General features: G+C 46.4%; 2 protein-coding genes across 2 annotated transcripts in view; one reads left to right on the top strand and one right to left on the bottom strand.

The window, feature by feature from the left end:
- The window catches only part of LOC105909371 (ral guanine nucleotide dissociation stimulator-like), a 42,860-nt gene that overhangs the window by 12,835 nt on the left and 15,025 nt on the right, over nt 1-15,000 (bottom strand). The window contains exons 2-6 of the mRNA XM_031577124.1: nt 2,974-3,278; nt 1,834-1,908; nt 1,042-1,235; nt 592-713; nt 1-68 (exon numbers count right to left, since the gene is read on the bottom strand). The exon at nt 1-68 is cut by the window's left edge and continues 148 nt beyond it. Coding sequence (XP_031432984.1) covers nt 1-68; nt 592-713; nt 1,042-1,235; nt 1,834-1,908; nt 2,974-3,278 — 764 coding nt within the window. The remainder of the gene's footprint in view (nt 69-591; nt 714-1,041; nt 1,236-1,833; nt 1,909-2,973; nt 3,279-15,000) is intronic.
- LOC116222717 lies at nt 6,663-7,817 on the top strand. The gene is made up of 2 exons (XM_031577123.2): nt 6,663-7,298; nt 7,472-7,817. The coding sequence occupies exons 1-2, from the start codon at nt 6,705-6,707 to the stop codon at nt 7,751-7,753; spliced, it is 876 nt and encodes a 291-aa protein (XP_031432983.1). The 5' UTR covers nt 6,663-6,704; the 3' UTR covers nt 7,754-7,817.

Genomic DNA, 15,000 nt, shown 5'->3' with positions numbered 1-15,000 from the left:
CCCTTCTTGTCCCGCTGGGACCAGATGCTGCCCAGGCAGTGGTACGGAACCACCTTCTTGAAGAGCTCCTGAATCGGAGGGGGCGAAAGGAAGGACGGAAGGAACACACGGGGGTGGAGGGAGGGAGGGAAGGAAAGAGTTATTTAGAGGGATGGATGATGGGCAGGTACTTCAGGAAACTCTACGCAGGAAAAACAAAACGAAACAGGCGAGTCGACAGAAAAATCAGTGACAAATGGCCACAGGATATCCTTCTGGAGTGGCGTCTGTTTATAAGTTATTACTCAAAAGTGTGTTTGGGATAAACTCGTCGTCCCCCCCCTGTCCTCCTCTCCGTTTCCTGAGTTATCTAACAGTTCAGTACATCAAGCCAGGAAGTGCTGCCAACCCCGCTGAAGTCTGGGTATGATGGAAACTTTCTGCTAAATTTATTTGCGTATTTTAATCCGAATACGGTGCCCATTTTCCCTTCGGGCCACACTTTGGTTGTGTAAGCGCTGGGTATTAAAATAAACAGGACGAAGAAGGTCCTCGTATCGAGCCGGAGCTGGTTGTCTGTGGACGTGTGTGGGCGTCTACAGGCGTTCTTACCGCATCCATGAGCGTGAACTGCTCCGCCACCACCTGGGGGTCAAAGCTGAGGAAGTCGGGCCGATCGTAGTCGTAGCCGTTCTCCTCCAGCAGAGTGAAGGTGCAGGGGCCGTGATCAAGCACTGGGGAGAGGAAAATATAAACATAGCAGCAGCTCATTAGATACCTCAAGAAATGTATTGATTCTAAGTGTTTCTGGTTCTAAGTGCTCTTAGCTTAGCACACTCTGATGAAGGGTTCTATGTGATTCTACTCTTCTCTCATAGTTCTATAGCAACCTGCAGCTTTTTCTTGTTCAGTTGAACTTTTACCACTCCTCTACAAGAACTTTTACAAAGTACCATAATGACATTGGTTCTACAACACAAGGTTTGCACTACAGACCTCCTGTAAAGTTGATCAACCAAGGATTCCTAAGGGCGTCTCGTTCTCTCTCCCTCGTTCTCTCACCCTCGTGGTCGGGCTCCTGGTGATGGCGGCGGTGGAACTGGGCGAGCAGGTTGCAGGCGCGGCGCTCCAGGTCGGAGCCGGGGAAGTTGAGGCGCAGGTAGGTGAGGAGCTGTCGCAGGGAACTGTAATCCGGAGGCTTCCAGAAGTCCTCAGAGTACTGGTCCAACCACGCCCCCAAGATGGAGGATATGGTGCTGAGTAGGGAAGGGAGAGAAACAAGAGTGAGAAGTGGAGAGGAAGGAGTACATTCAATAGAGAAAGAGAAGGAATGACAGGACCAATAGAGAAACACAGAGGACCAGAACTAACAGAAATCGTTAAAAGCAAGAGATTGAGTGAGTTGAAAACCGTGAAGGGGGAAGTTAAAGTTAAAGAAAATGAAGGTCATGAGGAGGTCATGCTCACAATCCGAAACGATTAATGACTGCAAGATGAAAGGAAAAAGAGATTAGAAGAGAGTGAGAGTGAGATAAAATAAGGGGGGGGGGGGGGGGGGGTGAGAGCATTGCCCCCTTCAAATAAGGAGACAACAGAAAAGAGAGAAACCGAAAAGCTGATTTCAAAGTGGGTCATGCTGCGTTTACAAACCACAGGGAGAGCGTGACAAATGTTAAAACCACCACACACACACCACACAGTGTAAACAGTGTTCTCAAATTATAAAACATCCCTAGCAGCAAGTCTGCAGAGCTGCTGAGGAATGGGCTGCTTCCGAAGAAAAGCCTGGAAGTGGTTAGGTGCCCGGGGTGCGACGGGCATGATCGGATGCCCACAGAAATGCCAACCACTCACTTCCTCAAGTCTGTGCGCTCGTCGTGGGTGAGTCTGTGCCCCTCGGAGCCCGGCAGATGCTGCAGCTTGGCATACCTACGGGAGAGACGCACAAAGGGGAAGAGCCAATTAGACAGACCTTACATGGTCACATGACAAACCAACAGCCAATGAGACCACAGGAGTATGCGATCTTTTGGCTTCCTGGCACAATAAAGAGTTTATTCATGGAGCATCAAAACACTAAAGGCAGATCAATCATGAATAATCCGATGGCTGTAAGCTCTCAGGGAGGTAAGTTTGTAGACGTGCTACTCCTTGAGGCCAAATGGAATGAGAACATGATGTATGTGTAAACGTTCCACACTGTTTATTCTGAAATCAAACACTGTCACTGTGAGGCCACTCTGCAGCAAGCCTGACCAGATATTGCAAAAACACGAGAGACTGATCAGCCCATCACTTGCACAGGCATGGCAGATAACACATCTGTTATGATGGAGGCATGATGAATTGGGGGCTTCACCTTCTTTTTATTGCCCTCTGCCTGCTAGAACAAAGCACCTCTCAGAGTATCTGTGGGGTGAAATCAATACGCACAGATTTACAGTGTCTTTCTCCAAGGCGGTGGTGGGGGGGCCACAGTGATGAATGGGGCCCTGGTCTCTTCATCAAAGCTACATCAAGAAGTCAATTACCCTCCCTGAGGCCTCTTTCTCTTTCTCTTTCTCACTCTCGTTCTCTTTCTCACTCTCTTTCTCTGCTCATCCCTCATGGTCGCTTTCTCGACTCTGTCCTTGTCTCTTGTTTTTTCTCTCTCATCTTGTCATAACTGTTGGTGCTTTGTCTCTCTCTCTCTCTCTCCCATTGACTGCGTTCCCTTCTCCATCTCACCCATCTGTCTCCATCCCAGCATCACCGTTCCTCTTCTATCTTTCCTCCTCTTCCTTCACCCCTTTTTCTCTCCTCTCCTCTTCTTTCACCTATTTTTCTCTCCTCTCCTCCTCGTCCTCCTCTTCTTCCTTCACCTCTTTCTCTCTCCTCTCCTCCTCCTCCTATTCCTTCCCCTCTCCTCTCCTCCTCCTCCTATTCCTTCCCCTCTTTCTCTATCCTCTCCTCTCCTCCTCCTCCTCCTCCTCCTCCTCCTCCTCCTCCTCTCACCTGTTGAGCAGCAGGTCCAGGACCTGTCGGGCGGTGGCGAAGGAGCGGTAGGTGCACAGGAAGATGGTGACGTAGGTGGAGTCGTTGCCGCGGAAGGCCGTCACCATGTACTCCACCAGCCTCTCCAGCGTCCCCGCCTTGATGGTGCGCACCTTGCACGTCTCGTACAGGCTCAGGGCCGACTCGGACTCCACGCCCAGCCAGCGCTGCCCCTTGCTGGCCGCGTGGTGCATCTGCACCTTGCGCAGGGTGATGGTGAACACCGCGCCATCCTCCACCTCCTCGCCTATCTCCTGGGTCGCATTCTGAGGTACGAGAGAAACACAGAGAGACAGAGAGAGACAGGTTAGAATGAGAGATAACCTTAGGAGCTGAGACTTTTTCAATCATCACAGAGCTAATCCGGGGTACGCGCTAGTGGCTAACACAGCAGAAAACTGGGCACCTGTCTCCTAGGGTCACAGGGTCACATTCCAAGGTCAACGAGAGAGAGTCAGACGGAGAGAGAGAGTGAGAGATAGAGAGAGAGACAGGTTAGAATGAGAGACAGACGCAACCTTACGAGCAGGGGAATTATCGCTCATAGCAAGGCTAATTCAGGTTGCACTGCTGTGGCTGACGCGGCAGAAAGCTGCTGAATTATTCATCAATCTCCGCAGCTCCCCTTGAGATGTAATCCCCAGTGTCTGGGCAGGAACCCTCTAAAGCCCCTACTTACCCATCCCCATTAACCACTGCACACCGCTACTAAGTAACCCTCTGGCTGTTTGAGCCCTCTGTGTTTATCAGGCAGCCCTCCCACCGGCCCTGTGGAAACCTCAGATGGATCACTTCTCTCTCTGTCTCTCTCTGTCTCTCTCTGTCTCTCACTGTCTCTCACTGTCTCTCACTGTCTCTCTCTCTCTCTCTCTCTCTCTGCTTCTCTCTCTGTCTCAGACTCTGCTTCAGAAGAGAGGCCTCCTTTCCCAAAGCCCAGAAACTCTCTCTCTCTCTCTTCTTCTTCTCTCTCTTTCCATCTCTGTCTGTCCATTTCTCACTGTCAGCCGGCTGTGCATTCTCACGAGGCCTTAGCTCTTATCTACAGCTTTGCTGTGCAGGGATAAAACCGTGGATGCGCCGCTAGATGGATCCGGCGACTGCAAACACAGCTGGGCGGAGCGGGGAGGCCGAGCGCCTCTTATCTCAGTCCACACACACAGCTGCGAGAGTCTGCAAGCTTTTCAGCGCAAAGCCCAGTGGAACTCAGTTGGCAAACAGTTTCATCAGTGTCAATGAATTTAAATAGTTCAAGTGTGTTTGAGTTGTACACATGTGATTTCTAGGGCGGTGGACTTCCTGGTTTACTGTTACAGAGCCCTAGCAGGATGTGATCTGGACTTGATGATGTTATGTCTGATGGCAGTGTCAGGTCTGTGATCGCCTATGTTTTGACATAATTTGGATTTATACCAAAACACGGCTTATAAATACTAAAGAATATTTAGCATCTAAAGGATATCATCGGCATTGTAGAAATGATTCCAATACCATTAATTTAACACAAAAATACGAATTATTATGAAATGATTTAATTAATAAAAAGTATAAAATACTATACAGAAAGAGATTTAGACCTTTCAGACCTTGAGCTGAAAGGACACAGAAATGTGCGTTGGGCTGAGATGTTTCCCGATAAACATTATAGGCCCCAAGGCCAGTGAGACTGATAGCAGCTCTGTTGATGTTTGGCCTGCCAGTGGGCCTGTCTGATCCGGCCTTGTCTGTGGCCTTGGCTGACTGCTCTGGCATGTCACACATCACCGCACACATAACCTTGGCCCCTCACCTGCACACACATGCACATGCGCACACACACACACACACACACACACACACACACACACACACAATCACACACAGACATACACAAAGACACACACACACACATGCAGGCAAACACAAACACACACACATGCACACATGCCCACTTACACACACACATCCACACTCACACTACAAATCAAAGGAGGTGGAATGGCATTCTGAGATTCATACTGAGCTCAAGGCCAACACACATGAAGAGGCATGACAGTAGTGATGGAATGTTGACCATAGGTATACACTCCAGTGCCTAACACAGCTAAATGTTGACCTGCTAATCACTACATTCACAGGCAAGAAAAGACCGTTAGCGAACAGCTAAATGTTGACATGCTAAACATCATTTGTAGGGCTAACAGCCATATGATTGTAAAGTGACACCGTCATGTGCAGGGCTAATAAACTACCTAAACAAGCCTGGAGTCAAATAGAACTACATTAAACTGTAAATACGTTACATTTTGAAAATGATGGACACTCCTATCACTGTAAATTACAAATAATAGATTAATGGCAGAAACAGGGGCCTGGGTATAATATAGGAACACTGCATCTTTTGAAGAATACATACTAACCCTTGGCAAGTACATGACTAAGAATGTGCACCTGCAGAGATGACATGATGTCACACTACACTGTGGTAGTGCTGAATATTTGTGGAGGAACACTCCCACTGTGTGCTCTAACACTACACTCCTCTGGCTTCTCTAAGGCCACGTTTACTACGTTTACTGGATTGCCTGAATCCGGATTCATTTTTGAATCCGGTACTTTTTTTTATCGCGTATACACGGAGCAGTGTCTAGTGATGTGTCATTCGTGAACGATTCGTTCATTTTGAACGAATCCTTACAAGTAACGAGTTCCTCGTGGCCACGCATCGGGACTTGCATAGGCTCCAGGAAACAGAAATTATTCGTTGAATACAGGTCACGTGGGAAATGATCCAATGATCCGTATCCGAAGACCCAGTCAAAATGAACAAATCATTTCTGTTTTCTGTAGCTACCAGTGCTGAGCCTATGCAGGTCACGTGAAAAATGAACGATGAACGAAACATTGATCCGAAGACTCGGTTGGCAGAAGAACGAAACATTGACCCGAAGACACGGTCGGGAAGTGAACGATTCGTTCATCTGCCGGATACAGATCAGATGATTCCTTCATCGTTCATTTTTCACGTGACCTGCATAGGCTCAGCACTGGTAGCTAGAGAAAACAGAAATGATTCGTTCATTTTGACTGGGTCTTCGGATACGGATCTTAGGATATTTTTTCACGTGACCTGCAGAGGCTCAGAAGAGGAAACAGAAAGGATTTGTTTACCTCGTTCACTTTCGCGTGGCTAGGTTTAGTAAGACGTGAATGATATTCCTTCACAAGTAATAATTACAGGTTTCGTTATTTTAACTTTTCTGTACCGTTACTTAGAGTTCAGCGTAATAGTTTGCCGTGATAATTGAATGCTAGTGTGATAATAAATGACCACTTCAAATCATGATATGTCATGATACATTATTTTAATGCAGGAATTTCTCTTACCACACACACACACACACACACTCACATACAAACATACACCCACCTACAATTTATCCCATTCATTGTTGTTAATGCAATACAAAGAGTGAAGAATCAAACTGAATATCCAAGTCTCCATTCTTTTCCGACAGTAAAAATCTCACCTTTCTGTGCAAAGTATGTCCTCCTGAAAAATTTGCAATAATTAAAAAAAAAAATGAAAATGAACTGAACTATGAACTAGTTCAGAATTTAAATGGTGAACTATGAATGTGAACGATTCATGTTTACTTGTATGAACTGAACTTTGAACGTGTTCATGAGAGGTGTGAACTTGCACAACACTGGACATGGAGCATGCCTATAAGACATGCGCGCCGTATACAAACTCAAACTCAGCAGCAGAAGACGACGACGAACAACAACACAACAAGAACAGAATCACGATCAAGATGGCAAACACAAATAATCTGTTGATTTGGAGCGATGACGAGGTGGGACTCTTGTTGCAAATCAGCCTGGATTACAAATGTGATAAATTACAGAAGGGTATCGACTGGGAGACCTGTAAATCCAAATATGTGGATATAACTGGCTTGTTTGAAGAGCAATATCCAATGGGCTCAACTGGGAAGAATTTCCCTCACAACAAAGACTCTTTGCTTTACTTTATAGCTAAAGGGCAGGTCACAACGAAGCTTAAAAACGTCAAAAGGAATTATAGGAGGGCTGTGTACGATGGCCGTCGAAGTGCCAATGGGCACGTAGTCTTATATTTCAAGCTATGCGAGCAGCTTTGGGGTGGCTCGCCTGCTACGCAGGGCAACGACATCGGCATCGAGACAGATGACCTGGAAGACTCCTCTGCAGAGATCGCCGAGTCTGAACATGAACGTTCAGATCTTCCACCTAGAGTTGTAAAGCAGCGTTTGGATTTGCTCCAGGTAGGCTCATGATTTCAAGCTTTCTAGCTATATGCTTTGTCACTCACCGTTTGATGTGCACACAGTTTTGAATCCGATGCTTGTTTTGTGAAGGTGCATTCGTACACAATTTATAACATAGCTTTGGACTTAAACGTCTGCGTAATAATATGATTTGTTATGCTTTATCCAAGGCAAGGTTGAACAGCCACAGAGGGAAAAGGCCTAAGAGGAAGTTTCCGGGTGAGCAGGAGGGTCGTAAAATGAAGAGGCGGATGTTGGACATAATGGAGGCCAACGTGTTGGCCACCATAATCAACTGTGTAAAGTTGGCTCAAATGAATACCAGGATGGATGAAATAACAAAATCTATTAAGGATGGCTTCTCCCTGATTTGTCAGGTATTTCAAGAGCTTGATGTGAGTAACTTTGCACCACCCCCCCAGAGCAGCAGCCACAGCACACTATATAGTTAATTCCTGTGTGTGTGTGATACTTGGACAGTTTTTGCATTTGCACAATAAAACAAAAGTACTAGAAGCTGTTGCTGTCATTTGTTTATTTTCACTTGCTGTCGTTTGCATATACCACATCACAAATAGGCCCACATTCATAGCGCCAGAGCCATCAGGCTGGTCTCCTGGGCTTTTGTCAATCTAAAGAGATAACAATCTGCCGCTTTTGTAGTAATAATATGATTAATTTAAATCACATTATGTTGGGCTTTTAGATAAGGGATAGTGTACAGTCCACTAGACTCTCTTAGATAACTTAGATCCTGACAAGATGATCAGGACTTTATCAGTCCTGTTTCTCATTCCAAACACCAGAAACAGGACATGGCAGCATGCGAAAAGTAAATGGTGATTATGTGAATCAGGTCTGAAAAAGAAATGCAAGGCCTCCATCACAATAGTCCACTTAATTCAAGAGAATATTCGGCAACAAACTCGTATCATTTATAATTGCGAGACCTCTTGGCTGTTGGGCAGTTACTGTAGCACACTAGTTTTAGACAAAACTCTGTAATGCTTCTTCAAATGTTCAGTAATATGTAATTTCTCAGGTTACCCTATATATAATAACATATTCCCTAGATATAATTTCAAGCATACATTGTTCCATTTATCCCTTGGCAAACATACCCCCATGGCAGAGCCTTAAACATAAATCCAAGTACATGTAAATCAGTGAAAGGTCAGTTAGTACATATAAGATATAAGGCTACTCAACAACTAAAGCAGTAAAAGTCACAAACAGCACTGTACCTGCAGTGAATACAAAGAGTGATAACAACAACAACAACAGCAGTTTAAACGCCATTTTCTCCCTCAGGTAAGCACTGAAATGCTTGCCTACTCCACACCTAGTGTTAATATGGTTCCACAGGTGGGAATTGACACACCTGACGCACGGAACTGAAATGTTGTTTTACAACACACTCAGTTCATTAATGTATAACCAGCTCTCAGGGGACTAACCTTCTGTTAGGTTTATGTAGTCAGAGCCAACAGATGTTGTAGTCTTTCGGGCTGGTTAGCTTTTATTTGGACAAGACAGTAGAGAGATAAAGGAAGTGGGTGAGAGATGGAATGTCCACGGGTTGAGCTCGGAACCTTGGTCCCTGTGTGCTCTGAGGCCCTGTGTGGTAAGGGACACCACTTGCAACATGCTTCCACTGCTGTATTTTTACTTCGTTACTGTACTTAAGTACATTTTTACGTATCTGTACTTTACTTAAGTAAAAAATAATAGTGCATACTTTTTACTTTTACTCCATTAAATTTGTTAGCTATTATCTATACTTTTACATTTCTACAATATGTGTTGTTACTCGTTACATTTTATGAACACAGTTTCGCCAAAATGTTGCCTACACAAAACTATGGATTGCGTTGCTGTTTTGGAAGTTTAAACCAATCAGGTGGCTCTATCAACTCCAATGATATCAGAGTGCGCGTTTGGCTGCAGCACTAGCGGTAGCTTTGCCTGTTATACCTGAACATTCAACAGACAGCCTGACTACTGCCTATTCAACATGGATCCAGAGTCGGCCTGAACTGAGCCCTCTGATATGAGCCACCCTTGGCCCTATTTAAAAGATATGTTCGAGTTCAAAGGCCCCAAGAATGACTCCTGGAGGTTTCAATGCGTTTCCTGTCTCCCTCAAAAAAAGGAGTTGCTAGCCTTGAATAATTCGCCCTCAAATTTAAAGTAGCATATCGAGGTAAGCAGAGTGATTGCTATGCTAAGTTAATGTCCCTGACTTTTGAATATTGATATATGTATTTAATTCGTTTACTGACATGATATTATAATGTTATCTAGCGAAATGCATGTTGACATACAGCAATAGCATCAAAAAACATGATTGTATCTTCATTATATATTTAACGTAGTGGTAAGATAAAGCTGGTAGGTTAGCTATGTCAAGCTAGCGTGCCTTGTTCTGTCCAGATAACTTGTCATCCGCAGAATTGTAAGATATAGTGTGAACAGTATTACAGATGGTAGGCACAATAAATACACCAACCTTTCCAATTAACAAATGTTGTTGCTTAAAATTATTACTAGTAGTGACATCTGCAGAGGCATTTATTACCAGTAGCTATTTCTTTATCAAAATGGCACAGCCTAGACATTGAGAGACAACCCATTGCGTGAGTACTTTTATTTTTAATACTTAAAGTAAATTTAAAAGTAAGTACTTTTTACTTTTACTTAAGTAGGATTGTTGATGTAGTACTTTTACTTTTACTTTTATTTTCCTGGGTACTTGTACTTTTACTTAAGTACTAAACTTCAGTACTCCTTCCACCACTGCCCAAAAGATAGCATGCACTCAAAACAAGTGATGAAACATGCAAACAAGACCACTCAGCTAGGCCTAATTAAAATAGGTGATGCTTCAGAAATAATGATTTAAATCTGTGGCTGCAAACTATTATCAACATAAATAGCACCGAGCATTCCTGGGCAGTAGTTCGAGTTGGTAGCTCTCCACAGAAAAGCATGTCCTCTTGTAGAATACCACTCCAATGATAATGATAACGCACAAAAAACAGCACTAATGCAGCTTTACTGACGTCCGTCGACTCGTCTAACTTGTTTTAAAAGGAACGGGCTGCCTTTCATCCTTTCCAGGACCTGGTTCTGTACGTGAGTGCTGGATGTCGAGTCTCCAAATGTCGATTCAGATTTGAAAGCTTGAGCGCCTCATTAGACAGCTTTAAAATCACTACATTCACTGGCAAGAAAAGACCGTTAGCGGACACCGAACAGCTAAATGTTGACATGCTAATCACTAAATTCACTGGCAAGAAAAGGCCGTTAGCGGACACCGAACAGCTAAATGTTGACCTGCTAATCACTAAATTCACTGGCAAGAAAAGACGGTTAGCGGACACGGACAGCTAAATGTTGCGATCGCACATTAAGGCCACATAGAGACAAGAATCCCATTACGATCAAGTCTTCAGCCAGTATAGTGACACACCTCCAATGTGTGTGGGTGTGTGTGTGGCTGGGGGGGTGGGGTGTATGGTGTCAAAGCAGGCTGTAGGGCTTAAGGAATGAGAAGCGTGAGGCTAACCCCATGCACGTGCCTAGCCACCAGTTATTTACCAGTTCCCTTGTACTCTCAGTCTCACACACACACACACACACACACACACACACACACACACACACACACAGAGGTCGTGTCTAGCTTAAGGTGGCTGGCCCATCCACACTGAACAGCAGCCAGCTCATTCTCACTGGACATTCCTCACTAATCACATTCTGCTCAACACACACACACACACACACCCACATACACACACACACACACATCAAAGGATGCACACACAGAAACAGAAACATACACACAGAAACACACACACACACCAAGTTATCCACTCAACGCACCTCATTACACACTAGAGTAGAGCCATGCATTCACTTCCCTTTATATATGTTTTAAGCTTACTCTATATCCAACACTACTCTAGAGAGTGTGTATGTGTGTCTGTGTGTGTCTGTGTCTGTGTGTGTGTGTGTGTCTGTGTGCGTGTGTGTGTGTGTGTGTGTGTGTGTGTGTGTGTGTGTGTGTGTGTGTGTATGCAATGTACATGTAATTGTCTGGATGATCTGTCACAGAAAGCACATGGCCGGACTGTTCTCCAGCCCCATCTCTGGTAAAGCCTTATGTCCATAAATGGAATTCAACATATTGTCTCGAACCCACCATATTTCATTTATTCCACAAAGTACAAAAGGCCTGCTTTTGGCTGCCTTATATGTCCCTAAATCCCTGGATCAAGATTACAGAATAACTCATTATTAGACCTTTAGCTTAGTCTGAGCCTTTAAGTGCGTACAAACAATGTGTTCCCAATAAAGATGACTGTGTCTAGCGGTGTGCGTTCATGGGACGGACTAGAACAATGTGCACTGTCTTAGTAGGTTCCTCCGAGGCACAGGTAGAACATTGTGCACTGTTCCAGTAGGTTCCTCCGAGAGCTGCTGAACAGGTGTGGATGGACACACGGACTACGGAGAGGCGGCTTTGTTTTCTCATGTCTCCACGGCAACGAGAGAACACCCAGAGACTGGCAGGAAGTGGAAGGTTTGGCAGAGGACTGTCAATCAACAGACTTGAGTCAGCAGTCATTATAAAGGACACATCAGTGACCAGTAGGTGCCCGCGCAAACACACACACACACACACACACCGTCATACAGAGCGTGTATTATGTCAATAGGCTATAAAGTTATCCTAACTTTACCAAACCCACACAAACCAAAGGAAGTCAAGAAAGCTTGAGTCACACTGCAAATATTCTGGATCGGCCCAAACCCCGGCCAGAGGAGGGGGTGAGGGGGTGGGGGGTGTGCGTGCCCGAGAGTGATTCACAGAGTGGGGCCCTGTACCGGCCCCCAGACCCCCCCTCCAGCACCGCCTCAGATTCCTCCACCCTTCTGGGTCTGCCTTAGCCTTTAAAGCCCACTGACAGACAAACATGGCCCTGGTGTTGCCTCAGCTATCTCACACCCTCTTTTCTCCCTCCCTCCCTCCCTCCCTCCCTCCCTCTCTCTCACACTCTCTCTGTTGCTTTTTCTCTCTCTCTCCATCACCCTGTCACTCTTTGTTCCCTCCACTCTGTTTCACTCTTCTTTTTTCCTACTCCCCCCCCCATCGCTCTCTCTCTCTCTCTCTCTCTCTCTCTCTCTCTCATTTTCCTTTTCCATCACTCTCTCCTTCGCTCTTTCTTTCTTTCTTTCTCTCTCTCTTTGGCTATTATTTTTGCTCGCTGACAGAAATTCCATCAGAGCTCAAGAGGGGCTTCTGCTCTGCCGCCAGCGAGCTTACAGCAGCTCCCACACACACAGACAGGAGAGAGAGAGAGAGAGACAGACAGGAGAGAGAGAGAGAGACAGACAGGAGAGAGAGAGAGAGACAGACAGACAAGAGAGAGAGAGCGAGAGAGACCTGATGGAAAGACAGACAGACAGAAAGACAGACAGTCAGACATGAGAGTGAGCGAGAGACCTGATGGAAAGACAGACAGACAGAGAGACAGACAGTCAGACATGAGAGTGAGCGAGAGACCTGATGGGCAGACGGACAGAGAGAGAGAGAGAGAGAGAGAGAGAGAGACAACAAGAGAGAAAATGTAAGAGAAAACCACGGGAAATGCAGACATAGAGGGAGAGAAAGAGACCGAGGTTGAAAAAAAGAGAGAGACAGAGAGAGAGAGAGAGAGAGAGGAGGGAGACAGAGAAAGATAGAGAGAGAGAGAGAGAGAGAGAGAGAGAGAGAGAGAGGAGAGATGGTAAGACAGCTGAAAAGAGGGCAGGCAATTGGGGAAGGTGAGCAGATAGATCGGGTCGAGAGCAGGGGGGGGGGGGGGGGGCTGTGCTAAAACGGAGTGGGCCTTTGATCAGGCCCCGAGGCTGCTGGGTAATAATGAGGCGCCGTGGGCCGTCCAGCGCTGGCCGCACTCACAGGCTGTTCCGGGAAAACAGCGTGGGTGTCGCGCGAGGCTTGAGGCTTACTCACCAGGAGAAGTCAAGAGCAGAACTCAACTTGGACCCCACACACACACACACACACACACACACACACACACACACACACACACACACACACACACACACACACACACACACACACACACACACACACACACACACACACACACACACACACACACACACACACACACACACACACAGGCGCATACATATGACTACACTATTTCTCTACACCACCGTATGTGTGTGTGGGAATATATTTGCACAGTATATGTGACTATATGTGTGTGTGTGTATATACAGTATACTGCCATGGCAATGACCGAGTGTACATCTCTACTCCCATCGCTCCATAGGAAAAGTGCAAAGTACACGCTGACAGACGCTTCCTCGCAAAGTCAAAAACACAGCCGTGTGCTAAAACACTGCGAGCGACCGGCGCAGCAAACTCCCCCATTAAAAATGAGATCCCGCCGATGTCCAACAAGGTTAACACAGTTCCCCTGAGACGCTCCGGGTTTGACACGGACACTCATCCGCATCCGGGACACTTTTTTTGAAAGAGGAAATACGGCTTGACAGCGGGCGCCATACCTACGTAACAAAATCCACACGCACACACAAACACACACTCATGGACAGTAAATGTGTCCTTGTCTTTAGCTCAGCTGTGTGTATCTGAACAGAGATGGACTTACTGCTGAAAGACATCGGGCTGGACGAGGAGGGGGAGAAGAGGAGAGAGGGAACCACCATATCTCAAAGGCTGCCATCTGATGCCGCTGAAAAACTCTTTTTAACGGCCAGGCCAAACTTTGGACTCTCCGCAGTTTCAAAATATCGAGCCCTTATCTTATTTCAACAGCTTGCCAAGGCCCGTGGAATCCGCTTGAGTCCCTTTTTTTATTCTCTTTCTCTCTCTCTCTTTCTCTCTCACACACACACACACACACACACACACAAACATTCAACATGTGGCCACTGCCTAGAGCAAACACATGCATTCCCACACGTGGGTCTCACACACAGACAAACACACAACCCACACACACATCCCCTAGGATTTGCAATAGTATAACATCTTTGTGTGAGTGTACTGTTTTTTTTTTTTGTCTTTCCAAAGATTGTTCCCTGCCTTCGCTGCTTGCTGCTGGTTTGGTGTTCAGCCAGGTGTTTGCTAATGAGGCCCAAGGAGGTATATCGTTTATTTATTTATTTGTCTGTCTGTGTGCCTCTCTCTTTGTTTGTGTGGATTGGACTGGGCCACATGGTGCGCTGAGAACAGGGGGATTCTGGGTATTTCACCGCCGCAGGCTGGTAGAGGGAGGATGGGGGGTGGGCGGGGGGGGGGGTCTATGTGTGAGTGTGTGTGTGTGTGTGTGAGTGTGTGTGTGTGTGTGTGTGTGAGTGTGTGTGTGTGTGTGTGTGGGGGGGGTATAGCAGTAAGAGGCCTCCCTTGTGGCTCCCAGGCCAGCCCAAGATCATCTGAACCAGCCTGGGGGGCTCTTGTCCGTCAACACAACACCAGCCGCACAGCAGCCTCCACCCCAACACCACCCTCTGCACTCTCCACCCCAACACCACCCCAACACCACCCTCTGCACTCTCCACCCCAACACCACCCCAACACCACCCCCTGCACTCTCCATCCCAGAGAGAAGGAGAGGGGGGGGGGAGGGGAGCAGACGAAGATGGGGGGGGGGGG

This window comes from Clupea harengus, chromosome 12 (assembly GCF_900700415.2).
Source record: "Clupea harengus chromosome 12, Ch_v2.0.2, whole genome shotgun sequence".
Classification (NCBI taxonomy): Eukaryota; Metazoa; Chordata; class Actinopteri; order Clupeiformes; family Clupeidae; genus Clupea; species Clupea harengus.
The sequence above is the reverse complement of the archived record's forward strand: the minus strand, read 5'-3'. Positions and strand labels throughout refer to the sequence as shown.

What these genes read in the sequence shown, in the direction of transcription:
- LOC116222717 (XM_031577123.2), top strand. Translation starts at nt 6,705, where the DNA reads ATGGAGCATGCCTATAAGACATGCGCGCCGTATACAAACTCAAACTCA. An exon ending in AGCGTTTGGATTTGCTCCAG is followed by an intron (nt 7,299 to 7,471) that starts GTAGGCTCATGA and finishes GCTTTATCCAAG; the next exon opens with GCAAGGTTGAACAGCCACAG.